Below are 24,176 nucleotides of genomic sequence, written 5' to 3'. Positions count from 1 at the left end.
GAGACGGGGATTCGAACCCGCCACCTTAGGTGTACGTGGCTGGCGCCCTAGCCGGTTGAGCCACAGGCGCCGAGCCTGATACATTATTTTCCAAAGTTATGTTTCCTTCATTTCCAGTTAAATGTTTTAAGTCACCAGCATACAGTGAATTATCATAAATGTCATTGTATATTCGGGCTAAAATATTAGCAAGTTAAGTGCTAAATGGTAGGATTTACTGACTTACTGATTCTGTGTATCTGCTAATATCTGAGATATATATCACTTAGACTCATGAGCTTACATTAGCTTCAAACTTAAATTGAAATATGCTTTTGGTCAATCTTCTTGAGGTCAAGACAATATTTAAATTAGGGTAAAATGTTCTTGGTGAGGCACACCACTTTTTTTGAAGCAAACAGGCTCATCATTGTTTGGTGGGCAAAGTTTATGGCTCATAAATGATTGGAACAAATGTAGTTATGTTTCTTTCAAATCCTGTTATCACACCCTTGTTCCAATACATATGAAGGTTAAAAACTTCCCATGGTTACTATAATTAAAATGAAATAAAAGAGGCAGAGTGGGGGGTTCAGAGATGGAAAAATGTGAGAGATTTGAGGAGAAAGAAGGTAGGAAAGAAGAGCAATTGAGTTTGACAAATGAGAAGTAATAATGCAATTATTTGAAATTCATAGCATGAAAAAGGATAAAGTTATGTATTTATTTTCCCAAAACTTAGAAAATTATGAAATGAAAGAATTATTCTGACACAAATTATCATTTAATTATCATCATGTGGCTATTCAAATCCTGCATATCCTTTAAGTGTCAAGTTTGCCTCGGCCTCATTGAGGAACTGAGGACCAGTCCAGTCTGTCATCATATCTTTTTCTGAAGTCACAGGACTTGTTTAGGCCACTTACTTGACAGTTGATTACACATTTGCATTTCTGACCTGTTCTGTTATTAAAATCTCTATTGTAAGTTAACATTTCATGCTTTACATCTCAATTTTCTAATCTGAAAGACGAGCGTGCCATTTTGTTTCTTACTAGTCTCTAAATCATCTTGCATTGTGGAAGGATCTCAATTATCAAATGATTGAGTATAACGTATCGCATCTTTCACCAAAGAAAGTCATTCATTCTATATTAAAAGATGAAGGTAAAATAGCACTGAAAGCATACAGAAACCTAAGAAGTTTAGAAGCTTTGAAACATGTATTTCATCATTAAGTCATTTATTTTGGTCACATAGTTGTCCTGACATGGAGAATCAGTGTTTGTTAGCCAAGATAGTACCAGTGGAAAGAGTACAATAAATGGAAAAAGGGTACATGAATCAGATTATTTACATTTTAGAGGTTGTGGTTCTAATGAGTAATGGACTTGAATTAATTCCAAAAGGTCTCCTTGGGCCGAACGTATGTGTAGTCATAACTGTGTGACCTGTGGTAAGTTGTCTTTGTCTCACAGACAGATTTCAAAAATGGCACTGAGTCAAGATAGAGTAATTGTACGGAAATAGGAACTGTCGGAACATTCCACTGAAGCTGTGAGCTACTCTTTTTTTCTTTTAAATTTCACTGTTGTCACCCAGCGACAGAGTACAGTGTTATCATTAGAGCCACTGCAACTTCAGACTTTTAGTCTCAAGGGATCCTCCTGCCTCAGCCTCTCCCAAGTCACTGGGACTACAGGTCACCACACTCTGCTAATTTTTCTGTTTTGTAGAGACAGCATCTCACTCTTTCTCATTCTAGTCTCAAACTCCTGGCTTTAAGCAATCCTTCCACTCAGGCCTTCCAGAGCACTAGGACTACAGGTGTGAGCCACTGCATGCAACCACAGAGATCCATTCTCGATTTGCTTTGCTGACAGCTCTAACTTTCACAAGACAGAACAGTGATAGCAACAGCCAACCAAGTTGGGGGTACAGAAGTCCTAGGAGAGGGAAAACTGATCACGCTGTCTTAGAGTATACAACAGTAAAGAAAAGGAATAGAGGCTCAGCATCTGTAGCTCAGGGGCTAAGGGCACCAACCACATATATCAGAGCTGGCAGGTTCAAATCCAGCCCGGGCCTGCCAAACAATGACAACCACAACCAAAAAAATAGCCAGGTGTTATGGTGGATGCCTGTAGTCCCAGCTACTTGGGAGGCTAAGGCAATAGAATTGCTTAAGCCTAAGACTTGGAGGTTGCTGTGAGCAGTGATGCCATTGCACTCTACCAAGAGCGACATCATGAGCCTCTGTCTTAAAAAAAACACACAAAGTAAAGGAATAGAGGAGGACGGCTATACATACCACAGATAATAGCAAGATTTATTTTAAAATGTTTACAAAAAGGCTACATGTGGCTCCTTTGGCAAGAGATGTTAAAATGAAATTAAGAATTCTAATTAATCATTCGTTCATTTATTCAGTAAAAGCAATAGTGTTAGAAAGTGAGTTAAGATTTCTAAACTGAAATTTTTTTTCTCCTTTTTGTAAGGATAGCTTAACTGATACAGCAAGGATATGCTTTAGGTATGTAACATATTGACTTTGTCATGACATTTAAGAATATCTGGTGTTCTTCTGAAGTAGATAGAAAAATGGACAGGATAAGAGTATACATATTGGTGGTGGTTTCTGTGGGGGACAGTAATTAGCAGTTTTTTCTTTGGGTTCTATACACAGGCAAACTAAATTTATTGCAAATACTACTCAACATATTATCTTTATTATTGATAAAGGTCATGGTGAAGGACCTGACTTTGGGTCTATAAACCAAGTGATCATATTAATCCTGAACTCCAAAATTAGGCAGATTTAGTCACTTACCATGAATAATGCTAGACTAAGACATGGTGTCCCTTGCAGGTGATCTTCCCAGATAAGAATTTATGAGATGGAGGATCTGAGTAGAATTCACATTATCTGTGGATGGATTCAGTTCTAAGAAGAAGAGAAACAAACCTAAGTTGAACATATCCCAATTCACCTATAAAATTCATCACTCCATGTTCTGGGAACAGAATGAGTAAAGAGCAAGAGAGTATTTAGGAGAGTGTTTATGAAAAATATCTCCCCATGGAAATTACGAGTGGTAAAAATTTTCCCCTCTAACTTTGTCCTGTTTTTATTCTCTTAGCCCACTTAGTTTAAATACAAAGCCATGGGGGCACTTACACTTTGGGGGAAGTAGTTCAGTCACTTATTAACGCAGCTCTGTTCCTGCCTAGGAGGCAGGGGCCCAATTCACATAAGTGCTTCTTTGGGTATTTTCCGGGGACCAATGGAAGTCAGTTTTGATTTTATACCCAGAAGGTTCTTAAATGGAATGGGACAGAAAATATATGAAAACAAATTCAATGACTCTCTATATCTGAAGCTGGAAATTTGCCCCCAACATGTGTTCTATCTTAAATTGTATCTACTTATATGGTCACATCAAATAACTCTTATACTAAAATGCACAAAAATACAAAAAAAAAAAAATACATCAGTAATGAGATTCCAATAACAGAGAAATGCCCCAAATTGAATAAAATTTTTTCACTGTATCAAATTCCCAGAGAACTATCATTAAAGTTTAAAATATTATATCTGCATGCAAGTTAAAATCATAAAAATTAAATTATTTTGCCTTTCTGAGTTAAAAATTCTGCAAATAAATTTTAACCACCATTCTTCAAGATTTCTTATTCTACCCAGTCTCAGCCACACATTCACTGTTCACAAGAAGAGATGGAATGTTCTATTTCTTACCAAAATGGGTAAAGCTCTTTCAGGATCAACATAGCTATATTGTTAGTTCAGTGCCAAGCCTTTCATACCTCTTATTTTTAGAAAGTACAAATCATTAAAAATACATGGAAAAATTTTACAGCACTGGCCACATAGTCACCAAATTTAGAAAATAGACCAATCTCTAGCCTATGAAGGCATTATCCCCCACAAAAATTATGTTGTGTGGCCAAACACCATACAGGAGATGCCGTGATACCTGAGGGAAAAAGAGTAGATGGAGAAAATTTGATTCAATCTTGCTGGGGACAATTATCCAATATCCGAAATTCATGACCTATGAATTTCAATCCAAGTAAGAGAAATTCTTAAGCAAATTGTTAATTTTGTTCTTACACTTATGTATGTCTTAGAGAGACATTACTGCCTTCTTGAAAAATTTAGAAATTTATGTTAGCCACAAGTATAGATTATTCATATGCTTGTCCCCTGGACTGTATATTCAAAATGCTTTAGTTTCTTTTTACCCCAATAAATTACAAGTGACGCTATTTGGTGAATAACAGTCATGCCACCTTGTGACTAACCAGCAGGCATTTCTGTCTATTTTTCCATGGCTATTGCTGCTGCATGTCTTTTTGACTTCCCAGGAAAAATTTGTCTCTCATGTGCAATTAGTGAATTCATAGACAATCTGAGATCCCATGATAGAGAGTGACCTTCAGCCTGTGTTTAAACTACATGACTAAGAGGGACATCCACAGGTACTTCCTTGGATTCAAATTAATTCTTTAACGGAACGAGTGTTTATTGAGCATCTGCCATCCACCAGGTATATCCTAGATGCTGAGATTTAAGCATGTCAGATGGTAAAGAATGCTTTTGGGAAAGACAATACAGGGAAGAGAGACAGTGTCTATGTGTGTGTGTGTGTGTGTGTGAAGAAGATTGCTTTATTTTTTTTTTTTGAGACAGAGTCTCTCTTTGTTGCCCTGAGTAGAGTTAGGTGGAGTTAGTCTAGCTCACAGCAAGCTCAAACTCAAGTGATTCTCCTGCCTCAGTCTTCCTAGTAGCAGGGAATTGTGTACTACCATGCCTGGCTAACTTTTCAGTTGTTAGTATAGACAGGGTCTTCCTCCTGGCCTCAAGGGATCCTCCTGCCTCAGCCTTCCTAGTAATGTGCACCACCAGACCTGACTAATTTGTCTGTTTTTAGTACAGACAGGGTCTTTCTCCTGGCCTCAAGGCATCTTCCTACCTAGGATGCCTCCTAGCCCTAAATTGCTAACACTAACCAGTTAAAGCTCATTCAGTTCTGTTTTACATGTGTAAATATATGCAAATGGACTTAACTCGTTTGTAATTTAATAACAGAAATGTTTTTCCACTCAAAATTGTCTAAAGACTTTCCTTTTCCATAAAATTCTCACCTCAGGTGTCCCCACACCTGATGATGCAGGATGATTGCACCTGCATAAGTTACATGTTAAGGCCTTTGCCCTGGTGGAAGCCAGTGATCCTCATCTTAGTTGGTTTGCCCATTACTTATTTTACTATTAAGGAAGTGGAGCGACTTATCTTATTGTGATTTTAAGTGAAACAAAGAGCATCAGTAATGAAGATGATACTGTGTCTTTTATTTTCATTTATTATTTTTTAACTTCCCAAGAGGATAAGAAGGGTCTACTTAATGGAGCCTTGTTAAAGATCCAAAAAGTTTAGTAGATTCATTCTTGATTATTAGAAAAGTGTCATTTCTAGAGAAAGGGCCTTAATAAGGTAATAAAGAGTTCATTTCTATTTCCTGATCCATTTAAAATTTTCATCAACTGAGAAATAAATGGCATAATTATGATATTTAGAGATTTATAGATGAATTGGTGGAATGGAAATATACTGTATGGAATAAAGGGAATTTATAGGTTAAGAGTTAAGTTTAAGAATAAATTTGGTGAGAAGGCATTTGGTAAAGGGAAAATAACTGTGGGGTTAGTTATGTTTTGTTGGTAGAAATTTATCAGAAGCCAATAATAATATATTGACTAAATATAAATAATATTGGTTAGTAGAAATTTATCAGAAGCCAATAACAATAGATTGGCTAAATAATAAATTCAGAAAAACAAGTCAGTTGATAGGTGAAGCAGACAAGACAGGGAAGAAGAGGCTGCTAAGTTATTGGGAATCTTTGCACCATGAGATTGAACAAGCCAGGAGAGTTGTCTAGTCATCTGCACTGTTGCTGAGGGACTGGCTAGGACTGAAGCACACAGGAACCTCGGCCTGAAGTTTGGGACTAACTCCTCGTACTGTATGAATGCAAAGTGCAGAAATTAGAATTGAACAATATATGATCAAAAAATGGTACTTCAGGGCAAGGTCTAAGGAGGATAAGTCTTGGATAAGTTTTTGTAGCAGACAAAGGATGGTTCTACAAAGGGTCAAAAATAAAAGAAAGTATAACTGGTCTGGTAGCTAGGGGACTTCTTAGATATCATAGATCTCTTATTTCCCAGAGTGGACATAGTCTGAGAGTAAACTAAAAATTTCTAAATTTGTATACCATGTCTGTTCTATCTTTTGATAATATCACTGTATGAGGGGAACCCTAGAATATGAAAAGGCAGAAGTCACTCATGTGTTGGGGTTCATGATTTGCCTTGAATTACTAGCAATGTGATAGCTCACTCACTGTCTTGATTGTTCTTGTTGACATCAAAGGGTGTTGACCTGGTCAAGGGAATGGAGTAGGGGTCAACATGAACGAGAGCATGGAAGGAGATAAATAGCACGTTGGAAGTTCAGAGATTCCAAGAGAATTCTCCACTTAAGGAACATAGATTAAGAGCAATAACATCAACAATAAAACATGGAAAAATACTAAATACCAGTGCAAAATTCTGAATTTAGTTTCAAAAATTCACTCATAGAAGTGATAAGTAGGGAAGACCTGTCAGGATCAAAGTTCATGCCAGAAAGACCTGGAATTGTTGATTAGTTCCCCCAACTTAGAGAAGTTCTCAAAATAAAAACTATTTAGAAAAGAAAACAATGAAGCTGGGTGTTGTGTCTCGCGCCTATAATCCCAGCACTCAGGGAGGCTGAGGCTGGTGGATTTCTTGAGCTAAGGAGTTTGAGACCAGCCTGAGGAAGAGTGAGACCCCATCTCTACTAAAAATAGAAAAATTAGCCAGATGTGGTGGGCAACTCTAGTCCCAGGTACTCCAGGGATGAGGCAATAGGAGTCCTTGAAACCAGGAGCTGGAGTTTGCTGTGTGCTATGGTGACTGGAGCAACAGAGAGACTCTGTTTCAAAGAAAAGAAAAATAAAAGAAGTTGACATAGAATACATAAAGAAAATTAGTTATACTATATTGTAGATTAGTCATAGACCATCTAGAATAGTGTGTTCATTTTAAATTTGAAGAAGGGCATTGAAAACCTAAATGCTGAAAAATGTGTTATGTAAGAAACTGGTCTGTTCAACTCAGGAGACTGTGAATAAACTCCTCGAGGCAGGTCTGTGTTTCTTATAGCTCAAGTGCCAGTGCCTGGTCCTCTTCTGAGAATATTAGAGTATTCTGTAAGTGTTTGTTGCATTAATAATAAATGAAAAATCTAAGACACTGAAACCATTTAATGAGCAGATATGAGAAAATTTCAAATATTTAATATTTATGTGAAGGAATTTTATTAAATGAGATTAGAAGTATCTAAAGAACGTGTCCAAAAAGAAGCCCAAGAATATAAATTATTGTCCGGTATACAGAATTGTCATGTATTTATTTAGATTAATATGAAAGTACATACAATTAGGTTGTTTGCATTTATAAGGGAAAGCCTGAGTTGTAGTTTTGACCTTTATCTAGGAAGTGTGCCATTTACCTGTACGTTGTTCCCGTTAGGTGGGGACTTACCAAACTCCCTCCTCCCATTATCAAACTATAATGAATTTTCCAGTAGTGCAGCACAAACTTACAAAAATGTGGTTCTTTTGCTGAATGTGTTTGTGGGTACTAAGTGGGTGTTTAGTGGGAACACTGGACTAAGGAACCTCTAGAATTCCTTCCAAATTTGAGAATGAGTTATTCTGTTGAGTCTATTATGACATTGGCTTTCTTACATTGTGATTTTTGTGGTTTGACACACTGTTCCAAGTACATAAGAAAGTCAGTTTATGACAGTTATGAGTATTCTATGCAATATCAAACTGCTCTTTCCATTTACAAAATTCAGACAATTAAAATTAGTTTCTAAAAATGCATATATTTATATCATGTCTCCTTTCACAAAGTATTGGAAACAAGTAAGACTGTGTATTTGTCTATCACACTGATTAGTCAATGAACACTTGGGTATTTTCCAATGGAGACTTTTAAAATTATAATCAGCATATGTCTTACTTTACAAGGGAACATTTTATAAAAGAACCGATTTTAGAGTTTCTTGATATTGAACTGAAAATGACTCCATTAGCTAATAACAAAATAATCACATTTTCCTTAGAAGAAAAAAATAGTTTTGGTACATTTATTGATTAAGAAGCAAATGCCAGTTTGGGGGTCATTTATATATCTGGGAAGATTTAAGTACCTCTTGAAAACTTCAAATTGTAATCACAAGCTACTTAAATGTTTAACATGAGCACTTTATGGACTAAATGAAAAAAAACTAATCAGGTTATATTGCATGTAGAATTTCTTAACCCAGAAGCAGGCATGTTGTGGTTTCAAAATTGAATCTTGAGCTTTGCAATGATTCCTAGAATCAGGGGGAAAAAATCTTTCCTTAGTAAATGAGTTCTTCACGGGGGGATGAGACTACTGCAGGATTGACCTGAGCTTTATTGTAACAGGAGCCTCCAATCACAGTTGAGTTGATCGTATCATGCTCCTCTTGCACGTGAAGGACCTGGGATTCGTGTGCTTTTCTTTATGAGAGTAAGACAAGTGTCTCTTTATAAGTTGGACCTGTCGGGTGGGGAAGTATTATATTCCATAGTATGACTGTGAGAGTATGGCACATGTGAAAGTTTTTTCAGGTATGGGTTTCAAAATTTGAAATTATCTAGATTTTCATTTTTGCTCTTTGAGGAGTAATATGTATTAAATCCATTCTGGGGATCTAGCTTTTAAATGACCTTTTCAGTACTCATCCTTTTGCTCATTTTGATTTGCTAAGATAAATTACAACCACCTGGCCTTTTGTATTAAAGAAGGTTACATACAAAATTGACCTTTTGGTACTTATTGGGAGAGCTGGGTTCATTGTATTTGAGATTAACTCCTTTGCTGTTTCTGAGATATGTGTTAAATAACTTTATTTGAGGATGGTAAAGCCTTTTTCTTGTGTCTTTTTGTTTCGAGGTACAACACCATAGGAATAGACTTTCTGAGCAATAAAAAGAGAAATTTTGTTTTAGAAAATAATAAACCTGATTTATAAGATCCTGTGTGCCTAATAATTTACCGACGTTACCTCCGTTTCTCTAAACCTTGATAAAGCCAGCATTGTCTTCTGGCCAGTCTACTGCTCACCATCTTGCTTATTAAGATTCATCTTTCTTTCTGCTTCTTGAGTACTTTCCATGTAGGCTTGCCTCAGAATTGCATTGCTGTTCTCTCTGCCTGATACCTTCTCTCCTAGTTTCCTTTGTTCGAGTCACCTAATATTTCATTTATTCTTCTATGTGTTCTGGATTCTGTGTAGTTCGGTTGGGTTGTATGACTGTTTCTGACAATGGTATGTGTCGCTTCTGGGCTGTAGCATTGAAAAGTCCATAGGGGATTCACTAGTCTCTTTCCTGCCTTGACACTGGAAGAAGTCTTGGGTTGAGATGGGGACTGATGAGATTGAAGCAGCCTATATTGCTAAGTAATCAGAGTTAACTAGACTTGCAGAAGGTTCTGTGTGAGCAAGAAATAAACTTCGGTGTTAAATTACTGAGCATTTGGGGATGGATTACTATTCCGATGGACTACTAAATGTTTCATGGAATATGCCAGTTCTTATTAAACCTTTTATGACCACAAAGCACTTCTTCTCTCTATTGCATCTTCCCCATGACCATTTTATATTTTCCAGAGCATTTTTCTTTAATATTTTAATTATTTTCCAGGTTTGAGCAAGTACTATTTATTAAAATGGGGAACACTGGGAGAAGAAGCACTATCTTTGAGTCTAGGAGGGGAGAATGATAACTTTACATTTGAACACACATTTGAGGGGATTTGGGTATATCTTTTTTTTTTTTAATTTCAAAATATTAATGGAGTACAAATGTTTCTGTTACATGGATACTTTGTATAATGCTTAAGCTGGGTTTCGGTGGCTTTGTCACCACCGTGGTGTTCACTGTGCCTGAGAGGTAAATATTTGTCTTTCATCCTCCTTCGCCCCTGCCCCCTGCTAGACTTCTGATGCACTTCCCGTCCCTTTTACCCCTTGTTAAGCTCTTGTTATTAGTGAGCACATGTGGCTATTTGTTTTTCCATTCCTGAGATATTTCATTTAGTTCCATCCAAGCTGCTATAAAATATGTAAGTTAGTATCAAACAAATAAGACTTCTATATGCTGTTACTTATGATTTTTTAAATTTCAGATTAATATAAGCATACAGAAGTTTAGATTACATTGTTTTTATCTCAAGGTAAAGTTCAAGTTGTAGTTGAGCCCTTCACCCAGGGCTGAGCACCCTCATTGTACACTTTAGGTGAGACCCCACCAATCGTCCTTCCCCCACCCCTTTGCTAGACTGTCCATGTGTTTTTTTCTTTCATGCATGTGGGCATGTAATTGTTTATTTATTGGTTTCATATTAGTACTAAGTACATTGAACACTTTTCTCCCCTTCTTGAGATATTGCTTTTCCATTCAGAAGAATGTGTTTCAACTCCATTCAGGTAAACACAGAAATGTGAAGTCTCTATCTTCTCTTGTGGCCAAAGAGTACTCTATGATATACGTATACCACAGTTTGTTAATCCAGTCACGGGTTCATGGGCACTTGGGTTGCTTCTACATCTTGATAACTGTGAACTGAGCTGCAATAATTATGATTTTTAACTGCCTGGAGTAATCTTTAAAATTGGCAATAAGCATTTCATTTTTTGACTTTAAGTATATCAACAAATATACTAAAAACAAAACACTGTCTTGCAAAGGTCTGTTGCATTTCCTATTGCTCACCAGCGAGGATGGCCTGTATCAAGCAAAAGCTCAGTTTGTTTGTTTGTTGTTCTTTGAGACAGAGTCTCAAGCTGTCACCCTGGGTAGAGTGCTGTGGCATCACAGCTCACAACAACCTCAAACTCTTGGGCTTAAGCAATTCTCTTGTCTCAGCCTCCCTAGTAGCTGCGACTACAGGGCCTGCCACAACACCCGGCTATTTTGTGGTTGTAGTTGTGGTTGTTGCCTGATAGCCCTGAGCTGGATTCAAACCCACCAGCTCCGGTGTATGTGGCTGGCGCCCTAGCTGCTGAGCTACAGGCACTGAGCCAAAAGTTTTTAAGTCTCTCCTGGAGAAATGCATATTGCATGATTTCCTTTATCCTAAAATGAGATCATCTTTGGCAAAGTCTGTATCAGTGATGCCATCTATGTCAAAAAAGAAAGGATTAAGAATCCATATTTAATTTTAAAATAGCTTAAAGTAACCTTCAAAACTTCTGCAGTATTTTTGCACATACTCATGTTTTTGCCCATTAAGAAATAGCCTTGTTGCTTTCAACTCCAGGCTACATAAATATTTCCTCCACTATCAAACAATACAGCCTGCTAGTTGTCTGCTTCTAGTCTCTCAACAGAGGGCCCAGAAGAGTCTCTGGTATTTTTTTTGATAGCAGGGACAAAGCCTTGCTGAGTAGATTCAAAACAGCCACCTTGTGTATCAGTTTCTAGTAAAGTGGCGTGCAGCAGGAGCTCAGTAAAAACTTGTTCAATTATCAAATGATTACGGGAAAGTTTATTCACCAAATAAATCCAGATTTGAACAAACTACCAGATTGTTCTAAGAATAGGCTTTTATTTTACAAAAAAAAAAAAAAAAGGAAGAAAATTAAAAAGGAAAGAAGACGATCGTGCCCAGAATTTTATTCTAAACTCTTTAAGATCAAACTTTAGAATGCCAGGCAAAAAGAACTTCACGATCTGCTTCCAGTCCTTAATGAAATTTCTTGACAGGGTAGTAAGACTCCCGAAAAGTATTTGCTTATTGCTAAGGCATGAAGAGATGTGCCACTTGACATACAGAGCTTCTTTTCTCATTGATGAAAGAGACAAAACGACCATACCCAGGTATATCATATACGTAGTCAAAATTCCCAGGGCCTCACAAGTGGGAATTCTTTGTTAATGAAGTCGGCCTGTACACAGTTAAGTAAACCCAGAATTGGTTATAATAGGACATGTTAGTGTTTCGTGTAGACCAAAGAGCAATGATGAAGCTTCCAATGCTTTTCTGATTTACATCAAAATGCTAAAAGAAATGTTAGCAAATATTAGCAAATTCTGGAGTGGATGTAGTAGTTAAACAGGGATATTGTTTTACTTTGCTCCCCACTGCAAACCATCTTGTCCTTTCCAAACAAATGATATAAAGCTTGACTTGATTTGAAAAGCAGCCTTGTGGTATCCTTCAAGATATAGCTTTTGTATTGAGAAAAATTCCAGGTTTAGTAAAATTCTGTACCTTTTAAATTAATTCCATTTTCACATATTAGTGATATATCAATGGCCACATGTCAGGTGTTCTTTTTATTTTCTTGGCTTCAAACTTCAACCTGGATGAATTATCTATGTAAGAAGTAAAATTTTAGCTCTCATGATGTTTAACTAAGAATGCATAAGCACAGATAATATGGAGGTAAGGCAGATCTGTCACATTTTATTTTCTTTGTAATTTCCCTTATTAGCCTACACAAAGATAGCTCACATTTAAAATAACTGTTCTTATAAAAGTAAGGAATAGTTTATTTAATTCCTAGCAGTAGAAACCTTTTATTACCTGGAAATGATGGTGATACCATTGGGCCACATAATTTGAACCACCCTGCTTTTGTTAATATTGCCAATTTTCAGAATTCCATGAAACTAATTTTATTATCTAAAATCAGTAAGGCTGCTATCTTGTAGAGCTAAGATCATTTAGTATGTAGTATCAATGGTATTGCATATACACCAAAGATTGCATAGAAAACAAGGTTTGAGAATCACACAGCTGGATGAAAGAAAGAAATAAAAGGAAATTTTCAAATTTTAATCATTTTTAAGTTCTTACCTAGCAAACAGGGATGTGCCAGGAATTCTAAAATAGTCTTGCTTGCTTTCAGAATGTATCCCCTTTTGTTTTATTTTTAAACATGAATATATATTTATTGATTTGTTTTTTGAAACAATTTAAGGAAATAATGGAAGTACATTTTGGTTCTGGGTGGGAGGTGATTAGCCTCTGAAGACAGCAGTAAGTTAAGTAATTGAATCCATTGGAAATATAGACAGAACTTTTTAAAAAAACTATCATCCATCAGTGCCAAGTTCGTAGATTTTCCTAAGGCTCATCTATTTACATTTTAGAAGACTGTGAGCTGCAGGATGAAGAAAGCTGGCCTAGAGGATCTGTGAGGTCCCTTCCAGGTCTAAAAATCAACGAAGATTGCATATCGGTCATGTCAATTGTATGATCAGTATTACCCAAATGACATTTGCTGACATTATTTAATCCTTATCTTGGCCTGTCATGTATGAGTTTTAGTCTTAGCTTGAAGGATAATTTATTTACTTTGAATAATAATATATATAATTCATATGCCTATTCATGCATATAGTATCACATATACAGTGTTTCTCTAAAAGTAAGACACTGTCTTATATTTATTTTTTCTCAAGAAGACACACTAGGGCTTATTTTCAGGGTATGTCTTCCTCTCTGCATGGAAATGCATGGCAGGGCTATGCAGATATGCTGCAGAGCCATGCCCATCACTAGGTCTTATTATCAGGGTAGTGCTTTTAATTTAACAAATGCCTGGAAATCCTGCTAGCGCTTATTTTGGTGGTAGATCTTATTTTCGGGGAAACACAGTACATTGGCATCTAATATGTGTGTGTGTGTGTATGGATATGAAAGTAAATAATTGAAAGTTAAAATAATTCAATCTTAAAGCTGTTAGACCTTTAAATTATTCTGAGACATGACAGGAATGATGTGGCTAGGCAGCCTGAGTCACTATAAAATAGTGACTTGCAACTGCAACTGTGTTTTTTTTTTTTTCTGTAATAATTAAGGACAAAGGGCCCCAGAGATAAGATCCCCTCAGATCACTGCCCTTCCTCCTAGAGTTATAAGATAATCATCCTTAGAATGTGGCAATCTGTAACTCATCAAATTCCTGTGGCATATGCGCTGGTCTTGTATGCAAAATGTTGTAATCATGATAAATTTTTCCATTTGTGCCGATGTAATTGAAACCTTAACTTCTCCACGTCGGAACACTGGCCTCACTCGTTTGGAGTCGGTATTTCTGGTTGGCCATCCTTAAACTTTGTGTTCAAATAAATTCTATATGTAATCATACTTTCTGTATCTCATTATTTAAGGTTGACATGTATACACACACATATACACATGTATAATATACAGAGGGTGTCAAAAAGTGTATACACATTTTAATAAAGGAAAAAAATCTGTCTTAAATCATATTAAATTTATAATACTCAAGTTATATTTGATTTCTGCAATTATAAGAGGAACTCAAGCATGACTTGCGTTCATCCTTTCTTATTGGTATATATCATTACAATTTTAATACAGATTTTTCATTTCTTAAAATATGTGTACTTTTTGGCACCCTCTGTATATGCTAATAAAAGCTATTAGCATTTTAAATGATATATTGAATTTATGTCTTAATCAAGAATCTGTGAACATTTGGCATTTTTCCTTTGCCCTTCCTCTGTCTGATGGCAAGTTTGACCCTAGTAAAAAGTAGATTGTGTTTTTGGCACATTACTGTTCACACAACATCCCTGCGTAACTGAGCAACCTACTACCTGGAAAATCTGCTATGGCCATTTGACATTTTCCTTTCAACTAATGAAGAAAAATTGAGTAACGTTAGAGTTTAGTGGAATCTCGTCAGTGATTAAAGCCTTTCTGATCAGTCACTGATGTTTATTTTGTATGTTGATACAAACAGCACAAAAATGCCAGTTGGCAAAGATGTCTCAAAATAATTGGAAGTGAATATTTTCAGTAAACTTGATAAATACCTGGTAGGAAGCTACAAGGAAATACTGATTTTTTAAAAAATTAACAACACTGTTCAAAAGTAGCATTTTGCCAATAGGACAAAGACAATAAAGGCCGACAAAAAGTGCCCTTATTTAATAAACTGAATGAAGAAATTCTCCCAAGCCCCTCCTACAATGTACTAACATCACTATCTAGGAAAACCACCTTTAGATTATAAGACTGGAAACCAAAGATGCCCCATACTCCGAATAAGAGTTTAGCTTTGTGCTTTGTAGATTTAGTTGTATGAAATGATCAAATAGCAGCTTTCCTAGTTCAATGATGGTAAAAGATATTGACACATCTCTTTACTTCTTCACACTGTCCTAACACCAAAAGAACAAAACTGATGGTTTACTTATATTTTATTCCATGTTAAATATGTCTGTGTTAATAACAGAAATAGTCTATTTCATGGATGATTGCTTAATTTGTAAGTCATATTCTTTGTTCATTTTAGTATGGAAGCTTAAGAGTCATGAAAGAATCATTTTGATCACTCCTTTTATCCCTTTCCAAAATCTTTGCAAAATAATTGCTATTAGAAATATTAATGGGGAGGGGAGAATGCGTGGAGGGAGGGGGATTGGAGGGATCACTTCTGAGGTTTATCTTACAAGGTTACAAGTGAATCTTTTTAAGAGTAGAATGTGAACGTTTTAAAACAATAACTGAGAAAATGACCTGAAGGCTATGTTAACCAGTTTGATGGAAGTATTTTGGATTGTGTGTGAAAACCCCACACTGTACCCCAGAAGTGTATTAATGTACATAGTTATCATTCAATTAAAAAAAAGGAAAAAAAAGAAATATTCATGCATTAGGATGACTTTATGGCAGTTTTTCCATATTGCAGTTCAGCAGTAAGCTAGATGAGGAGCAATATGAAACCTGATTTTGATTAGAAATACAGATTCAAAAAGCTCCCTCATTCTAAAATAAATCTCTACCTACTTTGGGGGATAAGGCATAAATTCTAGACTATCAAAGGACATATCACAGATTTAAAAGCTTACTCATACTTAAAATCAGTTTTCTGATAACTTGCCTGTGCCCACATTCTGATGAAACAGATTTTTATACCATACTTCATTCACATATTCATCGCTCATTCATCAAAGATTATTTACTACCAAGTAGGTGGTGTCTGGAATGAAAAATAAAAATAAACTTTTCCTAAAAGAATATTCCAGAAAAGCATGGAAGTAGGTAGTGCCTTATTAGTATAATAAATAATTCATAGGGGTAGTGATTATTTCAAACTTGGGGTTGGATAGAAGGATATTTGGAGGTGGATGAGAAGATACGTAGGGGAACCTAAACATTACAGTCTTGTGGTAGGAGATAGGAAGACAACTGGGGCCAGAGTTAGTTACTGTTTTGATTTGAGTAGGTGTGTTTTTAAGGATAGTTATCCTGGCTCGGCGCCTATAGCTCAACCGGCTAAGGTGCCAGCCACGTACACCTAAGGTGGCGGGTTCAAATCCCCAGCCTGGACCCGCCAAACAACAATGACAGCTGCAACCAAAAAAATGCCGGGCCTTGTGGCGGGCGCCTGTGGTCCCAGCTACTTGGGAGGCGGAGGCAGGAGATTCGCTTGAGCCCAGGAGTTGGAGGTTGCTGTGAGCTGTAATGCCACGGCACTCTACCCAGGGGGACAGCTTGAGGCTCTGTCTCAAAAAAAAAAAAAAAAAAAAAAAAGAAACATAAGGATAGTTATCCTAAAATCTACCCAAGAGTTAGATGCCTTGCAATCTTTGGAAGGTGGCTAGTATGAACCTTGAGGAATGATAGACTATTTGAAGAGGTAGTACAAGTGGAAGAATTATTTGTATCCATAGTGATAGAATCAATGACTATAGGTTGTTTTCAATTTAAGCATGGATTTTCATATTTTTTTCCATGATTTGTTTTGAAAGAGATTTCAAATAGTAAAATGGCTCTTATGGACAACAAATATGATACAAACATCTCTTTAATTTTTAAATGTTCTTCATAGCAATGTTTATGGCAGCATGAGTATAATCTATTGCATTGCGATCAATTTGTTTTCTTGGCTTTATTGTTCTGCTGAATAATTGGCAATAGCTGATTAGTTATAAAACAGATACATCTGTTACATGGCTTTTTAGGATGTACAAAATGTTAAGCTTCATTTTACATAAAAACACAATCACAGAAAATAGATTAATTCTCAAAATTTCTTAAGAAAATACTAAATACTATTTCCTAATTTTCGGGTTGAGTTTTTAATCATTCTTAGTCACCAATGGCAGAAAGCAGTTCCAAATCTAAATTCCTTTTCACCACAATAATGACATTTTCCAACTGTCTCATAAATTTGCAACATTTGTTAAAAGGGAGACTAGTAGAGCAAAATGTGTCACTAGTGCGGAAGAAAATGGGCCTATGGTAATTAGTGTGCCATCTTCAGAGATAAAAATAGTGCTTGAAATTTAGCATAATAATTGTACCAATTAACGGTTATGGAGTGTTCACAGTGTGCCAGCTTCTGTGCTGAGCAGTCCAACTGTGTGATCTCTTCGTCCCAGCCTTATGACTTAGAGATGTTATTGTCATTCCCATTTTATAGAGAGAAAGAACGAGTATGTGAAAGGTCTAAGTAACTGGATGGTGGTCGAATAGGTAGTAAATGGAGAAGCTGGGATTTGAAACAGATTCTCTGAGGTATCAGTACGTGTGCAGGTACAATCACTGTCCACACTTTATAGATGTGAAAAATGGAGGCTTAGAGGTAAGTTCAAGCAACTAAAAAGTGGATAAACTGTATCCAAAAGCAGGTGTTACTCCAGTATCTAGCTATATTGCATGTTATTATCTGTGTAAATTTTGACAAAATTGAAGTTGTAAGCATATTATCTGTATTGCCTCTGTTCGGATAGAGAGGGCGAAATCCAGGAAGTAATACATCCAGTTGTTGCTTAGCAAGACAGAGGATAATTGTTAGGACACCATGCCAGAAATTAGTGGCAAAGATAATCACAGTTTATTCCATCTTATAATTTTAGGGCCATCCCACCAAAGCAAGAGGACAAAGTCATTAATCCTTCATAAATTTCACTGTAAGAATATTTGTATTAGTTTCCCAAAGTCAGAAACTCAACTGTGTCAGCAAGAGTCCTCTAACCAGTCACCTGCTAAGTTGCCTAGAATAAATTCATTTGTCTAATGTATATATTATATCCTAATTATTTTTATTTTAGTATAACTCATTTTATGAACCATAGCGTTAAGGTCCTGGGCAAAAACGCTGTTTTTCTTCTACCTTGCAGAAAGTACCATACAAGACATTCAATTCTTAAAAAGTGATAGAAACTCAAAGCTCAGAAAGCAAACTGGATTTTTTTAAAAATACTTTTGCATTCTACAAACAATTGTTAAAAATGGAACAAAAGTATCAGTCATTAATTATTCTTTATTACGAGTGTTTAAGGCCATAAAAATGCATTATATTTCAAGGAACTCTATTCTTTGTCAAAGATAGTGAATTGTAATATTTATTCACTTACATTGCAATCTGGGATGCTGAGTATTTATTAATTATATTTTGTAAAACTTTAATTTTGGATATAAAGAAAAGTCAAGATGAGTGAGCAGAAGCTGTTCTGATTTTATTTAAAAAAATCACTTCACTTACAGGATAACCATTTATAAGCTAAGAACTAATACAAATAGAGTAAATTATTAATACAGATCTTAGAATATTGTGTTCAAACACCAAACTGGAATTTAGAATTTGATCAAGTTTCTTTGCACATTACTGTAGGAAGGGTAGGTTGTGAGTTTGTGTATATATAGATGTGTGTGTATCTTGCCATTCTGGGTGTGTGTTTTTAACAAAGACCAAGATGATGGTGTCTTCTATACTTAGTATCCTTTGGTATCTGAAATAACATTACATGTGCATTTTCCATAGAGGCCATTCAGTTCAATTAGATACTCCTATTAAGAGAGGAATAAATCACTTTCTATTTGCCAGAAACTGTGTGTTTAATAATACAGTTTTCAATTGATATTAAAGTGAATAATTAACTAATTTATATAACATTTCTTTGTATTAAATGTTACAGTTCAAATTCATTACTTCTAAAAAATACATAATTTCTGAACTTAAACTATTACTCATGAACAATTGCATTATTTTTTTCCATACTGTTGTGTGAATGTTCTCTTTTTAATAATAAAACCCAAATATGAAAACAAAAATATTAAATAGTAAACTGCTAGTCAAGCATTAGCATATTTTTTTTATCATTTGCAAGAGAATCATATGAATATTACATCACAGTGGTACATCCATTTGCATTCAAAGACCAGTAGTTAATGTTTTAGGTTAATAACACTGAATCTTTAAAATTCTCCATAAATAATGAAGCCATTCATTGTGTTCAAAGAATTTGCCTTTCTTCAATCATAGGCTTTTCTTCTCATTTTAGAGTATTTAATTGCATCACTCATCTTCTTTAAATATTTAAAGATAATTTTATTAGCTGTGTAGAATGAAAGGGCAAGAATTGCAATATCTAGGGCTGGTCATCAATTTTTTTCTTATCATGACTTAATGAATATTGTAATTACAAGGAGAGGCAGAAATATAAATTAGCTTGGTAGTTGGTTGGGACCTGCTAGTTTATTGGTTTTAGCTTTGGTAAAGCCCAGAATAGGCAGAAGGACAAAGAAAAATATCTGGGGGTGCTTTCGAAGCATACAATTTCTACAGCTTAATAATCATTCCTTGTTTTAAATGATGAACACAGAGGCTTTGAATAAAGCTATAAACACTGCCAATAACAATTCCTGCTGGTTCTGTAGTAATTGACATGGAATCTTGACTTATAAAGCTTGGTGTTGGTGGGTTTGTGGTCCTTTGATCCCTATTAATGCATTGTGACAGCTTTTTGTTATTATTTTCTTAAACATTTTTACTGTTTTGTTTTTTTCTCCCCCAGCTAAGACAAAAGCATGAGTTATTTTGAATGGGAACATGTAGTGTAGTCATCATGGTAATAGCACTTTTTACTTAAGTTGTACCTCTCACCTGAGGTTTTCAAAGTGCTTTTAAGTGTACTTTATTTTGTTAGTCCTGTGGGATAGAGGTCAGGACCAAAGTTATTTATAGGCACCAGGCATTTAAAGCCTCTGTGGAAGTAGAACCCAGGCCCTGGGAAGAAAGTGCTTTTCATCTTTTGTGTTCTAGACACGGATATGGATAGGAAGTGATTCCTAAATTTTCAGTGTCATAGTTAAAAAATGGAACCAGATACTATTGAATATAATGTTTTTTTAAACCTGTTTTAAAATAAGTCATTTTTAACCCCCTCCAGCAACTGCTTCGAGAACGACAGCAGATGGCCAGCCGTCCTTTTGCTTCTGTTGATGTAGCACTGGAAGTAGGAGCTGAACAAACAGACCTGCTCCAAGGGCCATTAGAGGTAGGAATGGTGGTGCTGAAAGGGGACCACTGTGATTTGCATATTTATATTGCTTTCCTAATCTGCATCTGCTCTGAAGCCAAACAGAGTCTGATTATCTAGAGTTGACAAGATTCAGCTACGTATGTTATTGCCATTTTCAAGGCACACAGTTTTAGTCCTAGGACATGAGCTATAACAAAAGCCACTGGAGAATCTATTAGCCTAGGCGAGAGTGACAGACTGGTCACCCAGCAGCCTTTCCCTGACAGGAACTGAAGAAATTTAAGATATAGATATGATGGAAGAAATGGAGCTCCTATATTTAGGTTTTGGAGTACCCAGTGGCCCCGAGTTAATACTTCATATCTATCTTTATTAACCAAGGTAGGTGGAGATGAGTTGCATTTTAATTATATAGTTTCATTTTTGGATGTTGAAAGGGTAAAATATAACGAATATTTGTATTTATGGTTAATGGCTATGTTATTATGTTCCTTTATTGCAAAGGCGAAACAGAGTATCATGAAACAAATCATTATGTGCAAGTAGATGTGGTATTAGAATCCTAAAATAATCCATGAAGTGTTTTTTGAAAATAATAACTTCAAAAGAAGATAACTGCACAGATTCTGATTGATGACTAATCAAAGTATTTTGAGGCATACTAATTCAATGACGTACTTCTTTTATTTATTTGTGTTTTGTATATGGTAAGATATTTAAGTAGAACGATTATGAAACTCTGTAGTATTGAATCATTTTATTCCCTTTTTAAAAAATGTATTTATTTGACTAATTTTATGTTGCTATTTTCAGATTTTGATTTTTTGTCAAGGGACATAAGGGCTATAAAAATAGCATCCACCAAAATCATAGATACAAATATAATTGTTTTTGTCTATAGCAGTTTTGGGTTATTCTTAAAAAAATAAAAAACTAAATCACCCCTCATGTATGGTAAACAAAGGACCAGTTTTTAAGGGAATAAAATAGTTGTGTGCGTGTTTTTCTATGGTTTAAAAAATCATCTGTGTTCTTGATGTTTTACTGCTCTAGATCACAGGTTGCCTTGGAAGCTTAGAACAGTAGGAAATGTGCCTTTCTCTTCCATTACTTGGGCAACATTACCAAAGAGAAGCCATCCTTCAGTGAAAGTTACAGCAAATACTCTACTTTCATTTTGGCCTCTTGTTTATAATACCTTCAGTCATAAACCTTTCACTTTACACTATTTGAACTTCAATTCCTTGTTTATGCCCTCTGTTTTAAAACGTTCTGAACTACTGCTAAAAATCAAGCAATGAAAGAAAAATAAATGTAGATAATGTATACAAAAGCCGAGGAAAAAAGGAAAGAATCAAAGAACAAGAAAATTCGCAAGCGGAAGGAACAAACGTAACACAGACGTAGGTCATCATGGTTTGTCAGCTGCGCCTTCATAATGTTCAAGGAGGTGGTTGTAGGCGTGCGTGTTCGTAATATCTGTAATAACTTGTTTTATTTTCTTCCCGAAATTTTATTTCCTTCTTTATCATGGTGATGTTTTTAACCTCAAGTTCTATTTTGTGGGGTTTAAAAACATCTACCCCTACTTTCATTTAGTTCATATTTACCTGGCAGTCCTTTATTTCCAAGGTGTCTATATTCCTCTGTTTTATACTTATCCCTTGTGGGAAAGACTGTTAGCTTTTTATTTTGCCCTCACAGTGAGTCTTTTCTGATCGGTTATTTACATCGGCAGTAAGTATGTTCCACCAAGGCTTTTTTCAGCTCCCCCATTTTGTAGCCGTATGTGTTGTTGCTAGCCGTGCTTCCTTTTGGTTCTTTTCCCTAACTTTTGATAAATTCATTTTGTCTACTAAGCTGAGTGGTACATATTCTGTTTTTATATTCTTGCAGTTACCTCTTACTCATCAAGATTCACGGTAGTCTTTTCCCTAGCCATATCTATAGCTTATTAAAACATATTCCTCTACTTCCCATCTCAGACAAAGTTATTTTCTTTAGCACGCTCTCAACTCCCTTGGTTTCTCCCATCATCTGTTGATACCACCTGGAATTTTTGATCCAGATATTACGGATGTACTTCTTCGTTGTGGCCTATTCAAACACCAATGACCTTTCTTCACTTTCAGGTACCTTTTATATCTAATTTGCTTACTCATGCCATTCTTTCATTTTTCATTAACTCAACCCCTCCAAAAGATTTTTTCAAAGAGCATTTTTAGATGGTATTTTCTCTAAGACCTTAAATGCTTACCAATATATTCACTTTTTATTACACATAAATGGCAGTATAATTGGATATAAAATTCTAGGCTCAAAGTTTTCTTCTTCAAAATCTTAAACTTTCTTTCAAGTCCAATGCCGATCTCATTCTGTGTTCTTTGAAATGATTACCATTTTCTCCTGAAGTAATGGAAGACAGACACATCAACTGGTGTAATTATAGGGTCAGCCATTGAGGTGGGGAAAAGCGAACATTGAGGGATAGTCCAGTTACCTACACGTATGGTTATGAGATTCCTCACCCAAGCTGAGCCCTAGAATGACCATTATTACTCTGCAGCCGTGGGGCTAGCACTGGACTGGATCTGCTGCTTTCCTGCCCTACTACAGGTGGGAGAGGTGTCACTCGATCAAGGATAATGTGGATCATGGCCCATTCCTAATAGAGGCTAGCAGTTCCTCTTACAAGAGGCCTACCCATTGATCTTTCTGAGTTTCTTGACAATTTTGTATGAATTTTAGAGTCTGTCTTGAGATTTCATCAACTTTCCTATCTCTAGAATGTTACCATCATATTTAATGGCAGGCAACTAATTCTGATGTGCTATTTTGTTGGCTGCAGGACTATTTGTGCAAGTACTTTATACACCATGAAGCATTATGCTTATGTTCAAATTCTTGCTATTTTTCTTTTATTTTTACTCACTTCTCCGAATAACTGACCTGCTGCTATTTCTTTTGTACCACTTTTCTCCAAAAATTTAAATTGAAGATGTCAAAGGAAAAAAAATTACATGCAAACTCTCATTTTAGGAAAGTGCTTTTTATATGAGAATCAAGGTCTAGTTATTAATGTATAGTACTGTGTTTATGGAAATAGTTTTATTGAAATATAACGCATGTACCATATAGTTTAACAATTTAACATATACACAATTCAGTGGTTTTTGGTGTATACCGAGTTTTGTTGGGTATAATGTGCTCCCATGTATAATAACCACCCATGTTTTTGACCTAAACTTTCAGGAAAAATAATCTTTCAATTTTTTTAAAGGAGGCTCCTTCTCTCGCAAGAAGTGGGAGGCATGGAGCTAGTCACTGTGGAGATGCTGGGAGTGAGCCCAGGTGGCAAGTGAGAGTGGTCCAGGTAACCTGAGAGTCCAGCCTCCACTAACTGTCCCCTCTAGGCCCATCCTCATCCCCAGATCCTCTCATTTCCTGTCCACCCACATCCCTGGGTGGGAATGTGGCCACAGCTACTTTGCTAAGAATCCTGGTGGACTTATTTCCTAGGAAGCAAGTATGAGGGCCCAGAACCCTCATATGTATCCATGCCTCATACGTTACTGTGTGACCACTTCTACCCTCCTTTCTCTGAGATCTCAACCCTAACCATCATGAGAAGTTTGGTGGCACACCCACTTCCAAAATTGCAGTGGTGGTGGTGTCCAGAATGATCAGCCTGGAGGGCTAACGGCTCCTGCAGCTATGATGCCTTCTTAGGGA

General features: G+C 35.9%; 1 protein-coding gene across 1 annotated transcript in view; it reads left to right on the top strand.

The window, feature by feature from the left end:
• The window catches only part of ATRNL1 (attractin like 1), a 701,118-nt gene that overhangs the window by 464,665 nt on the left and 212,277 nt on the right, over window positions 1–24,176 (top strand). The window contains exon 27 of the mRNA XM_003787143.1: window positions 20,352–20,459. Coding sequence (XP_003787191.1) covers window positions 20,352–20,459 — 108 coding nt within the window. The remainder of the gene's footprint in view (window positions 1–20,351; window positions 20,460–24,176) is intronic.

This window comes from Otolemur garnettii, unplaced genomic scaffold (genome assembly GCF_000181295.1).
Source record: "Otolemur garnettii isolate 467f Iridium unplaced genomic scaffold, OtoGar3 scaffold00021, whole genome shotgun sequence".
NCBI classification, from domain to species: Eukaryota; Metazoa; Chordata; class Mammalia; order Primates; family Galagidae; genus Otolemur; species Otolemur garnettii.
The sequence above is the reverse complement of the archived record's forward strand: the minus strand, read 5'-3'. Positions and strand labels throughout refer to the sequence as shown.